The sequence below is a fragment of the Thermobia domestica genome, chromosome 4, assembly GCF_964235325.1.
Source record: "Thermobia domestica chromosome 4, izTheDome1.hap1.1, whole genome shotgun sequence".
NCBI lineage: Eukaryota > Metazoa > Arthropoda > Insecta > Zygentoma > Lepismatidae > Thermobia > Thermobia domestica.
Window position 1 is genome coordinate 143,800,167 of NC_137457.1, and position 27,123 is coordinate 143,827,289.

General features: G+C 35.6%; 1 protein-coding gene and 1 long non-coding RNA gene across 4 annotated transcripts in view; both read right to left on the minus strand.

The window, feature by feature from the left end:
* LOC145682901 (uncharacterized) overlaps positions 1-13,171 on the minus strand; it is a 955,736-nt gene extending 942,565 nt beyond the window's left edge. Inside the window, exon 1 of the long non-coding RNA XR_014130957.1 lies at positions 12,954-13,171. This is a non-coding gene — a long non-coding RNA (uncharacterized LOC145682901). The remainder of the gene's footprint in view (positions 1-12,953) is intronic.
* A 2,461-nt stretch (positions 13,172-15,632) lies between these two features.
* Positions 15,633-27,123, minus strand: part of LOC145683374 (phospholipid scramblase 2-like) — a 628,315-nt gene continuing 616,824 nt past the window's right edge. For all 3 annotated transcript variants that reach the window (XM_081754706.1, XM_081754705.1, XM_081754707.1), the window contains one exon: positions 15,633-15,850. In XM_081754706.1, coding sequence (XP_081610832.1) covers positions 15,809-15,850 — 42 coding nt within the window. In that variant the 3' untranslated portion in view covers positions 15,633-15,808. The remainder of the gene's footprint in view (positions 15,851-27,123) is intronic.

Genomic DNA, 27,123 nt, shown 5'->3' on the forward strand with positions numbered 1-27,123 from the left:
AAACGAATACATCCTTGCTATGTTACGTAGTCTTATGTATTCTCTGCTATGGTAAAATGTTAAAATAGGGGTGGAAAAAGTGATCATAAAGGAAACGAGTCCTCCGCTTAAAATGTACTCATAAAAGAGAACGAGTACACCTCTAAAAACTGCTCATAAATGGGATTGAATACATCCCTGCTATGTTACGTAGTCTTATGTATTATCTGCTATGGTCAAATAGGGGTTGAAAACGAATACATCCCTACTATGTTACGTAGTCTTATGCTCTGCTATGTGTTCGTAGTCTCCATCTGCTATGGGGTTGAAAAAGTTATCATAAAAGGGAATGAGTCCACCCCTTAATATGCACTCATAAAAGGGAATGAATACACCCCCTAAAAAGTGCTCATAAAAGGGAACAAATACATCCCTAAAATGGAGGTCGTAAGAGACCTTGGGTGGACGGTTCAAGGTGCTCGATTTCTCGTATCTCTCCTGTGTCGTCCGACATAGCGTGTCAGGCGGCACTTGGAAATTCATTGTCTGCTTCAGGAGGGACTGAGAAAGTGGGTAGAGGGTCAGTGGCTTAGAACTCCCATTTTTCTACTACTCACAACTTTGTCCATTAACATACCGCCTTCATCGTTTCTAAATATCTGCACTCAGACGACGACTCACTAATAATATCTTATATAGCATGACTAACATATAACGCCTGTATGAAGGTCCAGAATGCAACGTTTCAGAAAATGTAACGTAACACCTTTATTCTCCAAGCGCTTCAATTGTTTGTGCATGAAACAACATCGTTTATGGTTTAATAGTTTTAGAGATATGAGCGAAATGTGATAAGGTCTATATGAAATTAGCTCCTCAATTTCAAGTTTAAAAGGTGAAAATAATGTCATTCTGAAGTGTATTTTTTTGTGCTACTTAGTGCACAAAATCCCATCGTTTTTGCTTCAATAGTGTTTGAGGTAAAGGAAACAGCTGAAGACTGAGTTGAAAATTAGATAGAAGTAGCTTGATTTACAAGTTTCGGAAAGAAAAATTGCGTGTAACGAAACGAATAGCATGATTGATAGATTCATATTCTCCATTGGCGTACAAATTGCCACGATTATACAAGTATTTTTAAAGTACAAAACAAATTAATATGTTTAGTGTTGTAAAAAGTTAGTTAATTTGTATACCTTATATGACGAAATGTGGCAATGTGCACTAGTTTCGCATCCAATTATGATGGGAAAATCAATAACGTAGATTTGATATTGAAAACAGGATCGTGAGTCGAGAAAACATTATAACTCCCATGAGAAGGAAGAGTAAGATCATGAAATACTGTTTTCTCCATAAATTTCTTTGTTGTTTCTACTTGTTTCAAGTAATTCTAAATAAGTAAATACAAACTGGTATGACTCTGACTTTCAACCGACAAAACAAAATTATAAGAAACAATGAAATTCACTGGACTCTATTGAGAGAAACTAGAAAACTAAATTTGAATACCCAATTCTGCATTCGGTTATTGAATTCTTGATACTGGACTCGTAGGTCCGATTCTGGGTAGTGGATTCGTGTACCTGATTCTCGGTTCCCGATACAGTTACCAGACTGTCATAGGATTCGAAATTTTCTGCCCATTCTGGTATAAGGGTTAATTCTCTTTTATAAGACATTGGTTCTGGAATGATGCTCTAGGGCAAAATTAGCACACTCCTTAAATTTAAGAATTGTCAAAAGTCGAAATTGGTAAATATTCTCTAGGACCTGGATATAAACTCTGTAGATTTGGGTGATTCTAACTATCCTTTTCTGTGGATAAAAGAAAATATTAGTGGTGCCACGTGGTCGATTATTGGTCTAATTTATTTTCTTAGATTAGGTTTTACAATGTATGATTATTTCCTTGAGTACAGATTTCAATTCTCTTACAGGTCATACGTACATGGAGCAAAAATCTGAAAATTTCTGAGTGGTACCCTAAATCAATTCTTTTATTTAGGTATTGTCAAAAAGAAAATCTGGCGTATGTTCTATAGGACCCACATATGTATTTTTGTAAATTTGACTACTATAGCTTATTTCCTTTTAAAGGTAAAAATATCAAAAATCAAAATTCGCTGGTTTATGACCTCTTAGATCCTTTTTGTCGGAGCTTTAGTGTATTCTGTTTATATAAATAAGTACCCGGTGAACTTCATGTTCAGTTTCATTTTTCTAAATTTCTACATAAATGATTAACCCCCTTTCCCGTTCCCATAGGATGCGCTCTTGAATCGAAGTAATGTGATAAGAAAACAGCTCAGGGCAGGTATTAACTACTGTATGTTCAAACATTCATTTCGTAATCTTTAACTGTTTCCCCGTGATGTGATCAGAAACAAGAAGCAAGATCGCTTTCAAAGTACAGAAAACGCTTCCCTTTCCTACTTAAAAAGGAAATTCTCAAAAGCACTTGACACGGATTGACTTATTTTTAATGCGAAATTTATATAAAACGTCCCATCTTCCTAACTTGAAAAGATCGTGTGACTCCAAGCTTTTCGCATAGATTTTGACCTTCCGCTCCACATTTCCTTCATAAAATATGCATTTTAGTAACAGTAACGTGATTTAAAACCCAGTCCGAAGCATACTCAAGCATACTCGTGCAAACTATATCCAATACTCATGCTAAACGGTTAAAGAGGTTAAACTACTTCTTCTTGAGGGGAGCATAAGGAAGATCCATCTCTTTTTTTGTAAAATAGAACACAGTTGAAAACCGTTAAATTGAACTTCATCGAGTGCAAAGATAATTCGTTATGCAAGATTTACAAATCGTTTTTGTTTTCAATAGAGTCTCTTTTAGTGATAAATATATATTTTAAACCACTTCTGAAACTACGCGTATGCTAAGAACCATGATAAATGAAAGTAATCATAATCACATTAAAGTTATTTCAATCCAAGTTTCAAAGTATAGTTTTGGGGTGTTATTGTGTTTTTTCTGGGATATGTAGGATTTTAACAAAAAAAAAAACTAGAAGATTTTCGCCTCGTAAAAATTACACTAAACATGACAAAGTGGAACAAGGTGAACCATCCAAATTTACAATAGTAAATATTTGGGTCCTAGAGAACATTTACAAAATTCACATTTTTTAATTCATAAATTTAAATGGGCATCCTATGTATTGCTCAATAATTTAAAAGGGAACATAGGTGTACATTGTTTTATGAATAGTTCATATATTCACATAATAAAACATAAGGTAATTAAAGACTCATGAAAGGGAATAAAAGAGGTCAAAACACCCGGAAATTTGCTTTTTTGGCATTATATAAAATGGCAACGATATAGATCCCCAAATTTATTGAGATATCTAGACCAGTCAAAACTGAATTTCAAACTAGATATATGTTTTCCCTAAATTTTGAGACACGATTTTACACTGGGAAATTTCCAGAACTAGAGCGTGTGGGAAACGCTATCCCTGCCAAAATTTGTAACTACTCTGTTTTTAGTTTTAGACGTACAACTGAGGAGCTATTGAAGAACAGCTATAGAGTTTCGTACACAAACGAGCGCACATTCCGCACTGACAAACGGTATTGCTTTGATCGTTCGCCTTTAAAGTCGGTGGGAATGACTGAGCTTTGCCCCCTTCCGGTTTTTACTTATATAGAGAGTTACTAATCAAAGACAAACAATAAGGTTTAGTGCACAACGACGCACTAACAAATGACACAATTCTATCATTTGTGTTTTAAGGAAGGCATGAATGACCGAGTGATTCATTTTATTTAATAAGACATACGAAAAATTGTATTCAGTTTCCAATTCCGTTTTCAGTTGTCGTGTTAGGAGCTATTGAAGCTCAAGCGATGTTGTTTCGTGCACAGACGAGCACAAAATTTGCACTAACCGATGAAACTAATAACATACTTTGTGCTTGAAGTCAAGTTGGCCGGGATTTTTGAAATGTGAATAACGTTGTTAGTTTCACTGCACAAAATTAAAACTAGACCATATTTAAGCACAAAAGAATCACAAACTATTAATGGATTTAAATACGTCCCATCTTACATCCCGGCCAACTTGAGGGACATTATTTAGAGGAAGATATGATAACCATTAATAACGAAAGTAATTCATTTTGACAATATTGCTGCGCTTTATGTTTTAATTCTCAGAAATGGTAAAACCATGTATTTAAATTCCGAATTTTTTTATATTAACTTAGTAGCTCAAATGCACTTAAAACAATATTAGTCTACGTAACGTCAACAACAAATATTTTTGTTTGATAAAACCTCAGAATTGCTTTCGTCATTTAATAAAAATGTCATGTTTAGATGTTACACAAATCGTTTTAATGTTATAGAAAATATTACTTCAGTTATATGGACCAAATGGTTTTGCATGTACCAAGAATGAAGCATATTTCTTCTTAAAACATATATATATAAAGTAGTAAGAAACTCTTTCTTACTACATAGGAGAAACCAGAATAATTACTCACTAAGGCAAAATTAGATGTAGAAATATTAGTTTAAGAATAGTACTTAAGGTGGATCACCACCCGGAAGTCAGTATAAGCATTAGTTCATTGCCTTAACCAATGCGTAACGAAATGGCACATATTATAAGTATTGCACTATAAAATAAAGTTATGCTTGAGCTACAACCTAAGATACTATTTTCTGTGCTTATGTATTCTGTTATCTAAAAAAGTAATATATAAGAGGAAAACTTGATGAGTTTTAAGATGAGTATGCAAGAAGGTGTTTGCTGTTAAATCTTGCTACTCCAGTGCTCAGTTTTATGAAATATTTACTTATAAGCATAAATTATTTTACAAGTAGTTATCTCTTTACGGAATGTGGATATTATATGATCGAATTGTGTTATGTTCTACATTTTATCCAAATATTGTTCTAATTTTAAGGAAATAGTTTTAGTGGCTAAATCTCATGCTTGCGCAGGACGCCATAATGCTTCGTTGCCAACCTTGTATGTCTGATGTTGCAGTCACAGGAGACGGCAATTCCGGGTTAGCGTTTGAAGCCCAGGAGCGGAACCTGTGAATTGTGACAAAACTATTATAATTAATAAAAGTTTAAAATTGTTAAATGGGAGGAATCATATAAAAGAAAAAAGAATCCAACTCAAAGTAGATGGTCGAAGAGCTAAAGGAAGCGAAGAGAAAGGGAGAATAATTTTAAGACACTGCTAAGCTATTTTCAATTTTTAACTGTTTGTTGCCACGTAAATATATACACACGTATAATATAAAGATGAACGTTAAATATGAATGTTAAATATGTAATATGTGTTCTTCTTTTTTTCTTTTCTTTATTTCTTTATTGTTCTTTTATGAAATTTAATTTGCTTAGGTAAAATAGATCTTCTTGACAATAATTTATTTATGTTTTTGAGCTCTCTTATGTACACGAGTAGTTGCCTGAACTCGTTAGCGGAAAATACTAATTAATTTCGCTTACTAGGGAAGGTCGTGGGGTGTTACCCTGACTTCATATTGATCCTACGCTCAATTGACTCCTTTTTACATATTAAACAATTAGGCAACCGCAGAAATCCTCAATAGCAAGCGTAATCGAATAATGAGCGTTAAAACTTCAAAATCGAAAAGTTCTGAAAAAAGTTTGAAGTAACCATTTTTTGAGATACACGCTTTATTGTTGGTTCGTGATTGTTTTCGCGGGTGTTTCACAGAATGATGAGATCTAAATGTACGTATTTTGAAAGACAAGGGATCTTATTGGGGAGAAGTTGAAGCTTGAAGTATTATGGCGTTTTACAACTTGCAAATTACCAACTGTTTGGCACACCGGGTCAGTACGCTAATAAAATTTATTTGCCGTTCATATTCTACTCTATTGTCACTTTCCTGTGTGGCCACTTTTACACTGAACAATGACTTATGTCTTCGAAAGGATTTGCCGCGGAACTAACGTGAACTGGACTCCCAACCCAGCCTACCTTTGTGTATTATGGCAAAAATGAAATATTTCAATTTAACATCCAACGAGTATCCCCTTTAGGCTAAGGAAGACGATGATTAAGGCAAGTGAATGATGATGGAAGAATAGATGGAATGAGAAGAAGGAAGTGAACGGGATTACCCCGAGAAATTCCTTGGACATGATGGTATCCATTTTGGAAGACAATGTTTCACTATTTCACCACCAGCATTTTTTTTTACAATTTCCAACGGATTTTAATGACGATCGTTCGAAAATAGTAACCAAGCTTCAGGCAATATTTTACGATATTCCGCGAGAAATGAAACCAGAAAACATACAATCGGCTAGCGATGATGTGTGCAAAACAGCAGTTTTCTCGAGAATAAAAAACACCTGTTCAAAATTTTGAGCGTATTATCCCGTTAACCATTTTTTTTAAAAAATTCTTCGATCTAGTTTGTTGTTGAAGGTCTTAGAATATTCCTTGGAGTTGGCCAATATTTTCCCATAATTTACATTCCAATTCACTAAGCACATGGCTAACGATGATGTATTAGAACACTATATTCTGCGATGCATAAGCATTGGCCGACAGTGTCAGAGTACCGGTCAGATTTGTTCCGCGGCAGGCTTCTCTAGCGCTGCGCGAGCTCTTTGTATCGCCATTTACGCATGAGTAATCACAAACAAAATACCGGTGATATAAATTAATATTTGTATTCACTGTCAATGCCAGCATGTAGCGGATAATTTATTTGATTTTACTTCATTTTAACAATATCCTGATTTTCGTTTTCCATATATGATACTGCGTAATAGTGCGCCCCTCCCTTTTTTGCTGAATAGCTGATCCGGATAAAACAACATATTGGTGACAGAGCGTTTTGAGAAAAAGTTTGTCTTACTCCTATCTACAGAAGGGAGAAGAACACTACAATATAGGCCATCTTACACGACGCTCTTCATTGAATTTTGCACGCCTGGCTTCGCTGGCTTTTCCGAGACTAATGTTATTGTTTAATTTGAAGGTGGAGGAAAGTGATATTTGAATGACACTACAGTCGAATAGGGGTAGCAAATACATTTTATTAGCCTATCGGTCCAGTATACCAAATGGGAGGTATTTTGCAAGGGGCAAGACGCCATAAGTCTACACCCCTCTTAAAAATAATTGCCTTTAACTCGCAAAATGCATACGTTTTGATCTTACCACTGTGTTGGGCGCCCAAGAAAATCCCATGCTACTAAAACTGAAGCGTTTATCCCAAGAAATGGTATCTCAAACGTTCGGCAAAATCAGTTCAATTTTGAAATGTTAACGCTCATAATTCAAATAAGCTTGCGATTGAGGATTTCTCCGGTTGCCTAATTCTTTCATATGTAAAAAGGCGTCGACTGAGCATAATATCGATACGAAGCCAGAGTAACACCTCGCGATCATCCCTAGTTAGTATTTTAAAAAAATAATAAGTCTTACAGCATGAATTGTTTTTTTTCCTCTAGAGAAAAGAAAGTATGTATAACGTCAGTTCAGAAACGCAACGACTCCTGTAGAAATGCGAATCCTTTTTCTACTCCATTGCTGCAGTGGCTTCGTGGTGGAGCATTGACATTTTCCACGTGATGTCTCTGGTTCGATTTCAGCTTTGCCAGGTAGGATTTTGTGTGTGTGTGTGTGTGTGTGTTTTCTCGGGGTTCTCCGTGTGCTCCTAGACGGGGTAGACGGTGATGATGCCAACAAATGAAATGGCTGAATGAAAGAAAGGGAAGCACCCGGAGGAAACCTCACATATGGTTTGTCCATCACAAAGCCTACTTGACGTGAGATGGAATCCAGCCAAAACCTCACCCACCAGAAGTGAGTGTTTTATATCTAGCTCTTATTGATCCAATATTCTGAACGTAAGTGATACGTTTACCACTTGCAGTTTCAACATAAGACCAACAAATAATTTCTTGTTATCGCTTGCCCTGTATGTAAATTGAAAGTGTGATAAGGGGCAAAGCAGAGTGATAGGATGAAGTAGCTAGAATCATTGGCATAAGTCACTGTTCACTCTGTAACATTCTCCAGGCTGTGCTCAAATTTTGGAATGTATACGTTAGGATGATATCACGCCAGCTGATAGACAAACTAAAACAGCGATGTGTTGATGTGTGACGAGATTTTTCCACACCGCAAACGAGAAGGTACTGACTTTCAAAAGAGATTCACTACTGGATATGAAATATGGGTGAACTATTACATTCCGGAGCGAACATGCAATATCAGTATCCACTATCGGACACAATCATGTACACGAAAGTATACTAACTTTCTTTTGTTACCATAAGGGTGTCATTTTATAGCATTAGAGCTTAGAAAACGCATAGTCAATAATATTTTGTATCCCGATCTCCAAAAAGATCCTAACCCTCCTATACGAAGTGACACGGACGTCTAGCAATAAATTTACTTCTACAACATAACAATACGCTGCCTCATACTACTGTTTGTGCAATGACTGCGATCATTGAAAATTTTTATTTCGAGTGTCTACCTCATCGACCTTGCGTACCGAATATCGCCACAGTGGTTTTCACATATTTCACCATTTCTTAAAGAGGCACTAGAGAGAAAGAAGTTGCACTCTGACGAAGAAGTGCAACAAATGGTGTATAACTGGTTGCGTAACCAATCAAAGAAAAAAGTTTTCAGAGGCATTGGGAGACTTTGTAACTAATGGAAAACTTGTATTGAGCGTAGAGTGGATTGTGTAAAAAAATGAAATGCATGAGTTTGTCTCTTTTGTCTCTTTCTCGCCATTTGAAAAGTCCGTGGGTGTTTCTGGATAAAAGTATTCTTGTTCGGAACTGTTATTATCTTCAGGTGTGCATATTATGAAGTATAGATAAATTAAAATTAAAAGAATATTATAGAAAAAAGTCAAAATTCTCTGAATATAATAAATTTATGTTCGTACAGATCAGGAGAGAATTAAAGAAAATGATAAGTATTGCATACTCTGATTTTGTAAAACAAATTGAAAAAGACATTAAATGTGATATCCGTTCTTTTTGGAATTTAGTTCAAAATAAAAAGGGAAAAATGAGACATAATAATAGCATACTAAAATATCAAAATAATGTATTGGAAACTGGTAAAAGTATAGCTGATGGGTATGCCCAATTCTTTCAATCTGTATATGAAACCTCCCCCAATAACATGTATTGGCCCACTAGTGATAATATGTTTGTTTCTCATAGTTTAACTTTAAATAGTGTATCCATCAATGAATATAGAATTGCTATAAAGAAACTTAAACCAAAAAAGGCTGGTGGACCTGATGGACTACCTCCTTATATACTTAAGGCATGCTCTGAACTACTTATGAATCCACTTTGCTCCATCTTTAATATGATTATAAAAACTAGTTGTTTCCCTACATTATGGAAAACAACTCGAGTATGTCCTGTTTTGAAATCAGGAGATAGCAAAGTAATTGAAAATTATCGACCTATAGCAATATTATGTGCACCAGCAAAAATATTTTAACAAATTTTGTTTGATCGAATTCTAAAGCATGTCAAACCACATATTTCGGAATTTCAACATGGGTTTTACCCTGGCAGATCTACAATAACAAATTTAATTAATTATGTTCAATACATATATACTTATTTCCATAGGCGTTCATCTGTCCAATCAGTCTATTTTGACTTTTCCAAAGCATTTGACAAGATTGATCATACAATACTATTGGATAAACTTGATAAATTTGGATTATGTTCACAATATATAAAACTCTTCCGATCGTACCTTACGGATCGAGTGCAATATGTGATGTACAAACAATTTAAGTCCATAGAATATAGATGTAATACTGGAGTACCTCAAGGATCCAACCTTGGACCTCTTTTTTTTATATTATATATTAATGATATATTTAATACTGTTAAATATGCCAACTGCCTCATGTACGCAGATGATATTAAATTATTTATCGAAGTAAATAATCAAAGAGATAGCCTATATCTACAACAGGACATTGATGAATTGTATAACTGGTCAGTAAGAAATAGACTTCAATTTAATGTTAAGAAATGTAATTATATTGTGTTTAGTAATATTAAGCACAGCCCGGAAGTTCAATATACAATTAATAAACAGTTAGTTCAGAGGGTAAATTATATTAAAGATTTGGGTGTAATATTAGGTTCAAAACTTACGTTTAACAATCACCTGGATTATATAGTTAAATGTGCATACAAACAATTAGGTTTTATCATCAGAAACGCTGCAAACTTTAGAACTATTAATTCTAGTAAAGTTTTATTTAATAGTCTAGTAAGAAGTAAGTTGGAATACGGATCCTTAATATGGAAAACTTCTACATTCTCCCATTCCAATAAAATAGAAGCAGTTCAGAAACGTTTTCTACGTTATATGTATTTCCGGAAATACCACATCTCAGCTACAAGACATAGAATACCATACCAGCATTTGCTAAATGAATTTGATTATACTAAATTATCTAATAGACAAAAACTACATGAACAAATATTTTTATACAAACTGATTAAAGGTATATACGATAACAGTTCGTTTCTGGGACTATTAAAATTTAACACAAAAATGGCTAATACTCGACAGAGGTGCTTATTATTATATGATACACCTAGAACGGAGCATTACAGCAGTTCACCATTGATCCGAATGTGCAAAACATATAATATTATATCACAAAAATTGCCGTATTTAGATTTTAATATGTCATTTCGAACCTATTGTGAATTGTTGCGACAAAATGTTTTATGAATTCCTAAAAGCATATTCACATGTTTATGTATAAGCGTATTAATTTCATGTATTTCTGCTACTGTAGCTATTTCACTTTTAAATAGTTTGTTACAAAATTAATTGTATATATTTATCTATATTCTTATTACTTTTTTTTTATTATTTTTCTTTTAAATCTATTACAATAGTAAACTTGTAAAATATATTGTACAGGTCTTCTGTAATTGGAGAATATATTCTCTGTTGAAGACAATAAATAAATAAATAAATAAAAAAATAAATAAATGAACCATACTGAAATATAGCGTGAAACTCTTTTGAATATATGTCACTATAAACAAGAATTAGAGAATTCATACCTGAGCTTGTCGTTGAGAAGATTATGTGTTATATGAAATACAGGAATTGAGATGCAAAAGCATGTACTTGCAAAACACTTGGAGAAATGAAGTAGGTTAAATATACTAGTAAATTGTAAGAAAATTAGTTGTAAATAGCTCGGTAGATAGATCACCGACGTACGAGATCGCTGGTTTGATCGCACTTCTAGCCAGGAGGACTTTAATTAATACACATAGTGTGCGTTGATTTTCTCGGTGTTGTCCCACTTAGTTCAGTCCACCATTTTGATAGTCACCATCACTGCTTCTTTTAGATTCGGAATATAATCGTGGAATATTAAACCAGAGAATTTCAAATAACGCCTTCGGTACCCTATCACCCGTGCTAATCGCGTAGCTTTACTCACTAGGGGCCTTATACAGAGTCGTTGTGAGGTGTGATTAGTGTCATACTAAATTATTCGATTAAAATGTGTTTCCTGCAGTAATCAGTCTTTTAGTACGATGCAAACCATACGTTAAAATGACTCTGCATAAGCCCCTATAAGTCTCAGATTCCTCATTCCACCTGGATTGTGGAACAAAGCTGCCTATCTAACTAAGCAACCATGTAAAAGTTGGTAACAGTTTTCATTTAACGCAGTTTAAGCCGTACTTTGCCCAGAAAACGCTAGAATATTAGCAAAGATATTTAAGCACCTAAACTAAAGCAGCTCCGCTTATAAAATACGATTTTTGAACTACTAAGAATCTGTTTTTCCTGTGTACCCAGGTAATGATTTTGTATATGTAGACATATTCTTAATCTGCACCGTAGAGCTATCTACTTATAAATAAATGTATAACGTTCCACTGCCATTTTATGAGAAACTATTACCAAAGAATGATATAATTTTCCTCTAAATGCAAATTGACGTGCGCTTTAACCAGAAACGCTGGAATTTTAACCTTGAAAATTAAATCTCTGAAGTAGGGCTACACCAAGGATGGCAACTACGTTTATAAAATACCATTTTTGAGCGTATTGAGAGTCTGTTTGTCCAAAAGATGAAATTTATATAATGGTTTTGGATTAGTGTACGATTTCTTAATCTGCGCCCTAAAGGCATTTAGTTTGAAAGAAATATACGTATAACGCTTTTTTTAGAGTTGAAAAAATCACTTTTGATCAAAAAATATAATTAATTCGCATTTTAAAGCAGGCAGTATTGAGTAAAATGGAAATAAAAGCTCTCATTTCTCTTTGTAGTAAATCATGTATAAAATTTGATCGTGTCTAAACAATTTTCTATCGGTAACTCATCTGGCAACATCACATGTGTCGCAATGTGCTCTGCCATCTATTGAGAAAGTTTTACCCTAATGGGGACTAGCGATCCAGCTTAAACCTATTGAAATTGATACATTATACTAACATGGCTTCACTGATTCCATCTAGCCAGACTAGGACTTAATTTTTATTACTCATATCGAAAGTGTAAAATTTGACAAGTGTAAACAAATAGCAACGCGAATGTAGAAAATAATAATTTCCCCTTGCTATACGTGAGCTCCACGCCCACATTCACACAAAATGCTATTTTTTTAACATTACTTGAACGTCAATTGAGGTTGCACCACCCCAGCAGCTACATCTCTTGAATGGAGAAAGTAAGAAGACAGCTAGAAATAATTTCACAATTCTGCTCTTAGTAATAGATGAGAAATGAACGAGATTTTCAGCAAGCGAGTACCGAACTCACATGTAAATCAATGGGTTTATTAAAAAGCACAGACATTTCTTCATTTATACTGAAATTCCCTCGTCATAGTTTCAGGTGAAAGCGAATTATGGAAAATGGGAATACTATCACTTCTAAAATGTTAAAAAGTCTTACCTCGGAGAAATGTGAGTTTGATAAACTTCTAATAAACTGGGATTGGAAAGATATACTGTTTTTTGTCAATTAAAATCCTTACTTCAAACGAAAGTAATTTCCTTCCTACGCAATATAGTGACAATGAAACCCTACGACTGAGAATGGTAACCAATTCATTCAACAGAATTATCGTTGAGTTTTATACAATCACTTTAATATTTATACAACACCCTTTGGTTCTGTAGTATAGTGTACTGAGCGGTCTTATTCAATTGTGTTCTCAATTTCATTATTCTAGAATGGAGGATGTAGCAATATTTTGTGTATATTAAGTACATATTTCTGTGATAAGCAAATTTCATTAATAGAATAAACAGTAAATCTCTTAATCTTTTGCGAAAGTCATGTAAAGAATGCAACTTGAATGACTCTAAAACATCCCAATATAAACAAATTTTATCATTTATATGCACATAGATAGGTCAAATAAGCTAATTTAACTAATATTGTAATGATGTTAATATAAACAATATATATATATATATATATATATATATATATATATATATATATATATATATATATATATATATACAGATGGTGATCAGAAAAATGGAAACACCTGTAGTTGGCAACACGTCAGATGTATGTGTTGGCAGTGGTGTCGTGGCGCCCGCAGCGCCGGACTGCTGGTGGTGGTGGTGTGTTAGGTCGGTCTCCATACTACGTCAGGCGCAGTGGAACAGCAGTGTCCAGTGGCTGCAGCAGGCAGAGGTAGTGTAAAATGGGAGACCTCTCAGAGTTTCAAAGAGGGCAAATTGTTGGTGCGCGGTTATGTGGAGTGAGTGTGACTGCAGTGGCTACTGTGTTAGGTGTGTCGCGTAGGACAGTGTCGAAGGTGATGACTGCCTACACAACACACGGGAAAACCACATCGGGGAATCGGAACAGTGGGCGGAAGAAAATCATGAGTGACAGGTCACGCCGGGTATTAAAGCGCATTGTCACGCAGAACCGTCGAGCCACTTCGGAACAAGTGACGGAGGAACTCAATCAGCACCTCCCCCACCCTGTTTCGACAATCACAGTCCGCCGCGAATTACATGACATGAACTTACGGGATCGTGTTGCACGGACCAAACCGCTCATCAGGGACCATAACGCTTTCGCACGCCGCAAATGGTGCCGCGACCATGCAACTTGGACCGTTGAGGGCTGGAAACGTGTGATATGGTCGGATGAGTCATCCTTCACCCTATTCCCAACCACGGGCCGTGTTTATGTGTGGAGAACGCCCAAAGAAGTTTATGATCTGCAGTGTCTCCGTCCAACTGTGAAACATGGCGGCGGCTCGGTGATGCTGTGGGCCGCAATATTATGGTGTTCATTGGGTCCTGTGGTCACACTTAGCGGACGAATCACTGCCAACGATTATGTCGCAATTTTAGGAGACCACTTGCATCCTATGGTCCGGATGTTGTTCCGGGACAATGACGCCATCTTCCAGGATGATAATGCACCCCTCATACAGCTTGCGTTGTTGCAGCGTGGTTTGAGGAACATCGGGATGAGGTTCAACACCTCCCCTGGCCCGCCCAATCCCCAGATCTCAACATAATTGAACATCTGTGGTCCGTCTTGGAAACACGACTCCGGCGACGATTTCCACCTCCATCCTCTCTCACAGAACTGGCCGATGCCCTGCACGCGGAATGGTGTAAGATTCCACTTGCTACCATTCACGACCTCTATGCCTCCATCCCACGTCGCATCAAGGCTGTTCTGAAGGCGAAAGGTGGACTGATAACATATTAATCTGGTAAGTTGCAATTTCGTTCATGTGTTTCCATTTTTCTGATCACCATCTGTATATATATTAAATAATTTATTAAAATATAATCAATTACCTTTGGATCTATGCAAGTGTAGGTGTTGCGCATACGGCGTAGCCGGTCCATGTTATAAGTAGGTTTGTTGTGAAATATTTTATGAGATAAAATCAAAGAAAAGTAAAGCTTTTTTAATGATAATAGAGAAAAAATATGTAATGTTGAACACACCAATCACAATATGCTGAATTCAACTAGATTGTATCGTTTCTTATCCATTAGGTCAGAAATATGGCCAATAAGTACAAACTTTGAAACTATCGTTTATGTTAATGGTAAAGATACCCACGCTCCGATATATTTCTAATTGAACGAAATAAATGACCTCAAATTATTTTAAAACATCACTTTTTTGCGGTCAGAAGACCTTTGGCAATCGAGATTAGGTATAATTGAAAGATTGAAGTTTGAAACAAATTTCTATTTTCTTTGTATGCCAATAAGATTTAAACTATTTTCATTGGATTCAACATCATCAAATGAATTTAAAGCCTTTGCTGGTCTCTAGTTATTTGATGTTCACTCTTATTCAAAGGAATAGAAACGAAATCCTATATTTCCTTCTAGGCAAGTTCTTGTATGGCAAACGCTTTGACCTATAGTTGTAAATAAATTATCGGAACCGAAAGACTGAAAGAAGAATAATAATTGTACTTGTTCATGTAAAATTCTGGAAATACTTAAGTTTGTCGAAGTCTCAAATTCAAATAATTGGTTCTCTTCTATTATTGGCAGGAAGTACAAAAGTAGTAACATATGAGGATATTAAATACTGAAAACACCGTTTTAAAATAAAACACTTCATAAAGAATACAGCAATGTACGGTGTATTTTTGAAATAAAGTTGAAAAAGAATGAATCTAATCGAAACTAAGTAATGTAATTTCAAAACTTCAAAGATCAATACATATATTTCCTAGTTCTTTTAAAACAGGTAATTCTAATTTGTGGTACTTCTTCATTCCAAATGAGAGATACACCATTTCATATGTATTTAGCAAGCACTCTAGCGTAGCGATACACTGCCTGAAATAAAAGAATTTTTTAAATAATTATTAACTGATGGTTTCTTTGTAGTTAATATTTTATTTCCACCTTAAGACAAGTCCTACTAGTTAAATTAACCGAATGTCACAAGAGAATAATAATATCACCAACCAGCCAGTAAATTGCCAACCATATCATGTTAACATTGTCAGGACTAAACAAGTCTCAAATCAGAATTAACTTACTTCCTCCTTTATTTTCTACCAAAAATGTGTGCAGCTTGTAAAACCGTCATGATTAAGGAATAGTAGGTTCCCAGGTTAAACAAATCGCTCTAATTCGATGTTCAGAGTCATGTTGCTTCATGATTAACGTCCGTTACGTTGTACGACCACATACTAAATTGATTTCTTTTTTTAGTTTTGAAAGCAGCATTACTTCTACACTTCAAATATGTGAGGAATTAATAGTCCGACCCTTCTTTTGAGACGTTCTAATATTTGATTATAGGAAATGAATATTGACCCCACTAAATGTTTACGTTACGAAATTCTCGCCCTGTTGAATACGTAATAGATGGTTACATATTGTTATTTCGAGTCTTTTGAATTTTTTGTAGTATAATAGGTGTTCATGGACCTTTAGATTTGTATCATATTCTTTCGTGTGTGTATATAGCAACAAGCATATGTCTCTGTGGTTTCATGCACATATTTCAGGGTGGCCTACTTTGCTGCCTTAATATTTGAAAATAGATTTATCCTTACTGATAAACACCACATTTAAGAATGGATTTATAGGTTGCATATGATGGGCTGGAGAGGATTTCGTTCTATACTAACATGTAGAGCTATGTCGGTAGTAGCACACTACCGAAAGGTTCACCTTTACCAAATTAGCCTAAATGAAATATCTAGACGAAGAGTGTTCTGGAAGAAGGCAACGATTGGGATGCTGAGAATCAGAAAGCAAGGTGAAACCACCATCCTATTTTTCATTATTTTCTTTACCGCAAAAAGAAAATATGTGTACAATGATCATCCGCAGATCAAAATATAGTTCTAGAGTAAAAAAAAAATCTTTCCTGTTCGTATTTCCGAGATGGGTATTTATTGAGGAGGATCATTTAAGAAAAGTTAAGAATGTGAGGAAGATAGATAGTGGAAGAAAGACAATCAAGATCAATTTTTAATAATGAGATATGGGAAGTACCTAGCATGTCAAACGCAGTTAAATTACAAATTATTAAATGAGACATAAAATAAAATAATCTAGCTTTGGTAGGAGTTTGTGAAGTTAGATGGGAAGCAAAAATGGGGTATAGAGCAGCGAAATATATAAAATGTAATGAAAAATCTGCCTTAACGATCTAGGAAATTTTTTTGAAACACCTAAAAGAGGAGGTAATGAGAGTAGAATTTGGGAACAGGTCAAAACTCCCACAGCCAAAACCCCGACACTCAAGAAATGTCAAAACGCCCACACAAACGGTCAGAACCCCCACACAAATGGACAAATCTCCCAAATACACGGACGGTCATAATCCCCGTAGCCAAAACTCCTACACTGAAGAAATGTCAAAACACACTCACAATCGGTCATAACTGCCACACAAATGGACAAATCTTCCAAATGCACGCACGGTCATAACTCCGGGAACCGGTCAAAACCCCCACAGCCAAAACCCCCACACTCAAGAAATGTCAAAACGCCCACACGATCGGTCATAACCCCCACACAAATGGACAAATCTCCCAAATACACGAACGGTCATAACCCCCACAGCCAAAAGCCCCACACTGGTTATCGGTCATAACCTCCAACGGTCATAACTCCCACACAAATGGACAAAACAGCCACACCTAGGAACGGTCACAATCCCCACATAAATGGACAAAACCCCCAAACAAATGGACAAAACTCCCACACAATCGGTCAAATCTCCCACACTCTGAAATGATCCTGGTTGTATGTCTTGCCCTTGTACTTTTTAATAACATTTTTATTCCAATTAAACCGATGTTGCAACTATTCTTCTTGCACTGTTTTGTAATGACAGAAACACTAAAGTGGGCGTCATAAAGAGCCGCAACAAAGACGCGCAATCACGATATTTTCAGAGTGTGGGGGATTTGTCCGATTGTGTGGGGGTATTGTCCATTTGTGTGGGTGTTTTGTCCATTTATGTGGAGATTGTGACCGTTGCTATGTGTGGGAGTTTTGTCCATTTGTATGGGAGTTTTGACCGATCGTGTGGGCGTTTTGACATTTCTTGAGTGCGGGAGTTTTGGCTGTGGGGGATTTGAGTGTTCGTGCGTTTGGGAGATTAGTCCATTTGTGTGGGAGTTATGACCGATCGTGTGGGCGTTTTGACATTTCTTGAGTGTGGGGGTTTTGGCTGTGGGGGCTTTGACCTAGACCCATAACTCCCACAGCCAAACCCCAACACTGGCAATCGGTCATAACCTCCAACGGTCATAACTCCCACACAGATGGACAAAACTCCCACACGTAGCAACGGTCACAATCTCCACATAAATGGACAAAACCCCCACAGAAATGAACAAAACTCCCACATCCAGAAATTGTCACAACTGCCACACAAATGGACAAAACCCAACACAATCGGACATATCTCCCACAGTCTGAAATGATACTGGTTGCATGTCTTGCCCCTGTACTTTTTATTAACATTTTTTATTCCACTTAAACAGATGTTGCAACTATTCTTGGACAGTTCTCTAATGACAGGAACACTAAAGTGGGCGTCAACAACAGCCGCAAGAAAGACGTTCAGTCACGATAATTTCAGACTGTGGGGCATTTGTCCGATTGCGTGGGCGGTTTGACATTTCTTGAGTGTGGGAGTTTTGGCTGTGGGCGGTTGACCATTCGTGCGTTTGGGAGATTTGTCCATTTGTGTGGGAGTTATGACCGATCGTGTGGGTGGTTTGACATTTCTTAAGTGTGGGAGTTTTGGCTGTGGGGGATTTGAGTGTTCGTGCGTTTGGGAGATTTGTTCATTTGTGTGGGAGTTATGACCGATCATGTAGGCGTTTTGACATTTCACGAATTTGGGAGTTTAGACCTTGACCCTAGAATTTGTAGATGATGTAGTTATGATGTTGAGGCTTAAATCAAATTAGGAAGATCGTGTAAATTATGCATTGTAGCTTTGGAAAATTCAAGATTAGTAATAAAACTCCAACTGACCAAAGAAATATATACATTTTAAGATTATAAATTTGTGTTACAGTTTTGGCTATGTAACCCTTCCCCAGACACCTTATGAGAGAATATCCATATTTTACAGCTTATATCCAATCTTAATGCAAGGCACGCCCACTTTCTCTTTACAAAACTTATACTTTTAATTGGCTCTAAAATGTAAATTTTTAATTACTGTAAACGTAAGCTTTTAATTGGCTCAAAAAGAAAATTTTTAATTACTGTAGACACTTTCTCCTCTTGTGCATTTGTTATGAAACTCTCAATTAGATATTTGTCACTTACACTTTATATTCGCTATTTCCCATCTGCAGTTCTCCGTAGTACATCTCCTCCAACGGCTCGCGTTGGTCCTTTCAATTCTTCCTTTCTATTTTGTCTATAATCCTTTTCTATAATTCATGTATTACAAGTCCATTTGACCAATTCATCAACTTCTTCCCGTATTTCTTAATACTCTGGGCTTCTTTCCACTTTCTTATCACACTCCTTTTCTCCCTTTCTAATCCTTTTATTCCTTCCCAATCTTTGTCATGTAGTGTTTCTTTAATGTGTTTATATATTGCGTTGTTCTCTCTTTTTAGTCCAGCAACATCCTTATGTTGTTTTATCCTTTGTTCTAATCTCTTTCCAGTCTCCCTTATGTACTTCATATCGCACTCTACAATTAACCTGGTACTTTTTGAACCACTTAAAATTTACCGTTAGAATAATTAAAAATTTACTTTTTAGAGGCACTTAAAAGTTTAAGTTTTGTTTAAGAAAGCCTGCGTGTCTTGCATCCAGAATGTACATAAGGTGTCAAAAATTGGATATTTCTCTCATAATGTGTCTGAGGAAGGCTATGTATCAGAAACTATAACACAAACATATAATCTTTAACTATAGATACTGCTTTGGTCAGTTCGAGTTTTATTAGTAATGACGAAGATCTAATGGTAATAAAAAAAACACAGACCTCTAACTTTTCATACAACTTGAGAGGTTGAGAGAAAGAATGTGGAAATGGCAGCTATATACACGGAGAAGGGAATTACATGCGTAACTTCAATATCATATTTCAATTCAGTTGGGGAGAAAAACATAATTGTAGTGCTTTAGAAAAATATGAATTGGGCGAAAGAAATGAAATGGAAAAAAGCAGCTTAAATTTTGTACACAAAATTCAACACTAGTTATAAACAATAGGTTCAATCAACATAAGAGAAGAAAATCTAACTGGTAATTTCCAAAAGACTGCCGAAGATATCACACTGATTACATTATTATTCAGAGCAGATATTGTAACAGCTTAAACATGATGAAGTTCCTCCCGGGACTGACGTATTCTTTGATCATAACATTATACTTGTTCAAGTACTCAGTAAAAAGGAAAATGTAGGGTTAAAAAAGGGAAGCAACAAAATGTTGAATACAGAAAATCTATATATATAAAAGAGAATGTACAAATCCTTTGTTAGCTCATCACGCTAATACGGCTGAACCAATTTCTTTCATTTTTGGGGGGTTATTAAGATTTGGACCCTAGATGGTTTTTATCATATCACTTTAATTTTCAATTACCAGTGTCTTGAGATAATTGACCATTCAAGTGTCCATAACGTACAAATCCTTTGTTAGCTCATCATAGCTAAATCTAACCGTATTTATATGCAACCCACATGACCGTGTCACTCTGCGGGTTAACATAAATGACAGGCGATATAATGTTAACATTTACTCCAATCTTCTATGGTTTTTATCATATCACTTGAAAGCGAAAAAGTAAAAATTATCTAAGTAACAAAGTTTATTGCGTTCCGGGGTGACCCCAGCGAAGCGGGGTGAACGCTGCTAGTTAAAAATAAAGAGAAAATACGAGACAATTTCGTTGAAAATTTCGAAGAACAGTATTCAAATATGGAAATGATATGTGCAGATAATAACATGTATTGCAAGTATATTAGACTTTGTAATGGATGCTGCAGAAAAAGAAATATGTTAGCACGAAGACACAACTGGTAAGAGAATTGGAAAATATTGGGAAACTGGTGGAAAGGTGCAAGAGTGTGAAATCTATAGAACTTAGGAGAGAAGAGGATATTAAACTGGCATTTGAAAATAATAATGGTAAGCTAGTCATTAAAAGAAATGAAGTCTTAGAAGAAGTAGAAAGAATGTTTTTATGCTTTATATAAGGAAAGGGAAAGAAGAATAAAGAGAATTATATGTTGAAGTAAAAAATGAAGTACGAATGTGTTATAAAAGGTTTAGCTCACTTTAGGCAAAATTGAAAAAGTTATATCCTGGATAAGGAATAGACATGTAACTGGGATATATAATATACAATTTGAATTCATGAAGAGTATGGTACGGAAAGGCAAAAAGGAATTGTTCCGACTCTTCAACGAAATACATGAAAAAGCAAATTAGATTTAAAACAATGCTATTGAGTTGAACCCAAACAATATCAGTTTCATATAAGTTGCTGCAACCATTTGCTATAAATACTGTACAAAATGTATGCAAGAGAAAATGAAAATAATTAGAGCAACATCTTTTCTGTTCAGGAGAGGTAAGGAAACAAGATGTGCAATTGCATTATTAAGGATGATAGCTAAAATATTTATAAATTAATTTATCTATGTTTATATTCTACTTATTTATCCAGAAAATGCTTTCGGCCGTATGGACCGGGAGTTCATGGGCTTCTAAGAAAGGTTAGGTTTTAATGGAAATAAATATCGTAGGGTCATATATATGAGCCAACAAGAATATGCTATAGCGGGGAGGAAATGACAGAGCGTTCAAGTAAAAACTAGAACGAAAGAGGAATTAGGAAGAAATGATGACTCTTGCAACATCATTTAATATCGATCTACAAATGATAGTGAAAAAGAGCCGACATATTCAAGACATCTTTTTAATAGGAATATGACAGAAGGACGAGAAACTGGTTGGGATATTGGTTAAGAAGAATCTGTACTATGAGAGACGTTTTAGAGGGTATGGTGGCAGAAAGGAATAAAAGTCGTTAGACACTACAATTGATGGAAGATGTGAAGAAAGAAAATCCATACGTGGAGACAAGACCGTGGAACAAGGAAATTTTTTTTAGTTAAAGGAAATTTTCTGCCTATAATGTCAGAATACCAATGATGATCACGATGGTCATAAGTGTGAGAATCTTAGTCTTACACTTTTTGGTTAGTGCAAAAGATCAATACTCAAAGTCTGAATTCAAGTTCAATGCAAAATTACCCTGAAAATGAAATAAGTCATTCTAATTGGCTTTTGGGAATCACATGATCCAAATCGTGTGGCATTCTCGAACCCTCATGCTTTAACGGCTATAGCTATAATCTTTTTGATACTGCCTAGGATATATTCTTACTCTTGTGTGTCCCTTGATAGGAGTAATGATAAGTTTATCATTATCCATTATTTATTTCGTAGAAACTTCACTTTTTTCTATGAAAAATTGAAACCAAAGAACGTGCTTATAAAGTTTACTATGGCACTCTTTGTCATATGATACCGACATAATGTGGAGGTTATGTGTTCCAAAGTAGAAAATGACAAGTGATACCTCTGCGATGCCATGCTGGAACGATTCGCGAAGTTCTAGACTTAAATTGAAATTGAAATAAAAGTTTAGTACTGAAACCTATGGCTGGTATTTGTTCTTGCTCGCAAGAAGATTTTATCATCTGTTATATTTGTAAGAGTCCTCACATAATTGGTATCTGAAATCCTAGTTTAATTTGGATGTGGAACGTTTGGTCGTATAGATGAGTATTTTACTATTTTAGTAGGAAAAGTGACCAGGGAAGATGAGTTGTAGTTACAAATTACAGTACATGGATTTGCAGTTCGTTTACCTCAGAAAGTAGTCACCATTTTCAGTCACTAGCTTAACAGAATTCAGTTGAATATTCTTCACAACAACATCATCGTTTTTTTAGGACATATCCAGAAGCTTTCTCGAAAGCACGAAAAACTTTTCCTACAACTCAGTAATTTGCGAAAAGTGCTACAACTATAACACTTTCTCTATTTTTGACACATACTCACATAGATAGATGTACACATTGTCACTAAAATCTTCAGTAAAGTAAAATTATGAGAGGAGGTTAAACGATTTTAGGAAAAAATATGTTTTTAAACTATAATATTTAAAGCAAAAACATTTTCCTGGGGTAAATTTCTTGAAATCATCATGTTTCAAACCAAACAAATTTCGATAAAGAAAATATTCCAAGGGTAAAATTTTAAAAATATTTTGACGTAAATTGTTTTTAAAAAATCAGAAGGAAATGGTTTATCAAACAAAACACGCTTATACTTAAATCACTACGGTACGTCACAGAGCTACCGTACGTCATATTAGATCTTTTGAGGAGTATCAAAACGGAACACCTTCCATAAAACGCATTCCTAGCAAATGGAGTCAAAACCGCGGTTAGGTATCCATACTGCCACCTTTGGAAATAGAAATACACGATCACAAGTCATAGTTATACAAAGCTGTTCGTTTATTGCTGTATAGCGGAGCGTAGTAAAAAAAAAATTGTAAACACGTAAATCATTTTGCAAATATCTAACGTATTTTCCTTACGTCTTTATGTGCATATATTGTAGATGGAGAGTTACCAATAATTAAATTATAAGAAACATATTTACCTAGCCTAGATTCGAACCCGCAACCTTGAATACATAAGTCATCACTAAAACCAATGAGCTAAGAACTGCTGTTGCGATGAACTTATTTCTACAAATATCGGTTGATTAATTGTGTGTGTTATCAAAGTTGGGCGAGATAATTTCTTCTTCAGCTATTGAAGTAACAACAACAACAATAATAATAATAATAATAATAATAATAATAATAATAATAATAATAATAATAGAACGAAGAAGAAGAAGCGGATTTAACATTTTACATTACTTAAAGGTTTGTCGTGCAAATTAGGTCGTAATATGACATTCCAACAAATATATATTTAATAAATGCAATAGCGTTTTTCCCGTTCATGCTGCTCAAACTCCGCAACTCACCAAACATAGCTTGTTTGAATAAAATCTTGATCCACAACCTCCCTTGACCAACCCACCGTGAACCAACCTGACCTACCAAAAGCCATGGCACATTCAGACCCACCACCCACATGTAACACGACCCGCTCGGGAGAGTAATACTCCCGGAAGTACGTGTTTTCGCGCGCTACTCTAGCCAGCTGTTTTACGCGCTATCCTAGTCAGTTGTTTTAAGTTGGTCACAAAATCTATATCATTTAGTACAAGGGGAACAAAATGAGCCTTATATCATGGAGTACAAGGGCAACAAAACGAGCCCTGCGGGGCTTCTAACCCGTTCCTACTACTACTACTACTACTTATCTGCACAAAAGTAAGTAAATCACATTTTTGAATATTATTTTCGTATTATCTTAATTTAAAAAGTGTTATAAAAATGTAAAAAAAAAACGTTAAAGAAATTCCTCGGGCCGGGTTTGAACTCACGCCGAAAGATATTTCGTTACTAGCATATAGCACTAGCCGACTCTGCCACGAGGACCGATAACAACATTCGTCTGAATTTTGCTATTTTAATGCAACGTGGCAAGACATAGATAACGCCAACCAATCAGAACTGTGTTTTCGTTTCTACTTCCGGGAGCATTACTCTCCTGAGCTAGTCCTCATGTAACACTTTGAACCACTGCGACCCATTCTGATCATCAAAAACCTATCATCATCAACTTGGATCAAAGATTCACTGCCTCTTCTCTACTGACTAAGGGGTCTACATTTGCAATAAAACAAGACTGTCAAATTCTAGCTAGTCGAAATTTGAATTTCAACGGTCAATCCGTGAAGTACCACTCTGTTACAATAACAATTGATGAGTCCTTTACGATTTAAAATGGTAAAGTGTTTTTCATGGGCCGATTTACGATGAACTTCAATTAAATTATGATGGAATAATTATTTCTTGTTGAATTATCTATACTTTTCAGTGAAAGGGGGATAAAATTTTAAAGTAAAAAAAATGAGGGAAATAGACCAATGTTAAGAAAAAGGAATAAAATTTTCCATATAACTAAGTGTACTGCACAATCTTCAAATGTCTGTGTAATTGAGGTTACAGTAAACGTTTTGTCTATTTTTCTAATAATTTTATGGTTTCATTCTCGGGATGTGCACGAGTATTACTAAAGATAAATTTCTCGAGCCGAGTCACTGTTTTTGAGGTCGAGTTTCGAGTTTGGTAAAATGCTCGCTAGTTTCTTTCGTTTTAACTCGTTTCGAAATCATGACTTAAGTGATTGCATTGGAAAGTGAAAGGTATGAGAAATGTAAGCAGTATTCTGGAATATTTTAAGTGCTGTTCACGAGAGGAGACACTGCTGGCAGCTTATTATGTCTCGATAAAAAGACCATAGACCGTAATATAATCCTAATAGAATCCTAAAGATACTCACATGACAATTCTTATAGAGAGAATTTGGTTACGGTTATATAATTTGAAGAACTCACCAACTATCTCTATAAAAATGGTTGCGGAAGTAGCACAGGACTCTGAATCTTGGATATTTAGATAGGGCACATACTAGTTCCTAAGTGAAGTCTTGTCCCGACTACGTTAGGTCCCATATTTTTGGAGCTATGGACTTTTAATTTCATTTTTTCATGTTTTCGGTAGAATATAACTCCGAAAGAGAGCATTTGTGCACCCAGGTCGTTCAATACTTTTTATCTTAACTTGGTGTGAGAAATCCCTCCCGAACGTTGTCGGTGTTGTTTTGAAACACTCTGTATATATATTACCTCGTTCATTTTACCTTCACCCGAAATTCGAGACAAGTCATTACAGAATCCTTACTGAGAAATCCTCCGAGCTAACAGCTCATCCCATGGAGCCACCTTTAGCGGTGGCAAAACGAACTGAGTAGACGGCTCACCCTAACCAAGAATCTCCAACCTTCGACTCAGTTGAGTCGTGTCGAACAGATGCGATAGAATCTTTTTACGCAGCCAGCTCAAACCGATGTCTCACCTGCGCAGAGTCACACCGATGTCTCACCTGCGTCGAGTATCTTGGTGGCTCATTAAAGTCAATTACCAGAGTAAAGCAGATTGACATCACGAGCTGGATTTTACTTCTGCTTGGACTCGAAAGTGGACAGTACAGGTCTCACCTTGATGCTAAGAAGTACAACATATATTTATATTTGTGCTCACGAAATTTGAGTCTGTCTTGTTATAAAAAGCTATTATGGTCTCCTTATCGAGACAGGATGAGCTCCCGGCAGTGTCCCTCTCGTGAACAGCAATTAATGTGTTCCAGATTACTCCTTACATTTTTCATACCTTTAACTTTTCAATGCAATCACTTAAGTCGTGATTTTGGAACGAAATTAAACGAAGGAAACGAGCAAGCCTTTTACCAAACTCGAAACTCGACCTCAAAATCAGTGACTCGGCTCGAGAAAGTTACCTTTCACTATACTCGCGCACATCCCTAGAATCAACCCATAAAATTGTTAGAAAAATAGACAAAACGTTTACTGTAAACTTTCTTACACATAAATTTAAAGATTGTACGGAACACTTAGTTATATGGAAAATTTTAGGCCTTTTTTCTTTACTTTGGTCTACTTACCTCAGTTTTTTACTTTAAAATTTTATCCCCTTTTCACTGAAAAGTATAGATAATTCAAGAGTAAATAATTATATCATGACAATTTAACTTAAATTCATCGTGATTAGGCCCATGAGAAACACTTTACTATTTTATAACGTAAAGGTCATATCGATTGTTATTGTAACAGAGTGGTGCTTGAGCGACTGACCACATAAATTCAAACTTCGAATAGATAGAATTTGACAGCCTTGTTTTACTGCAAATCTAAGCTCCTTAGTCAGTAGTGAAGACGCCGTGAATCATGGATTAGAGTTGATGACGTTAGGTTTTGGTTGGTCAGAATGGGTCACATTGGTTGAGACTGTTTCACGTGGGTAGTGGGTATGAATGGGTAATGGTTTGTGGTAGATCAGACTTGTTCACGATGGTTTGGTCAAGATGTGTTGTGGGTCAAGGT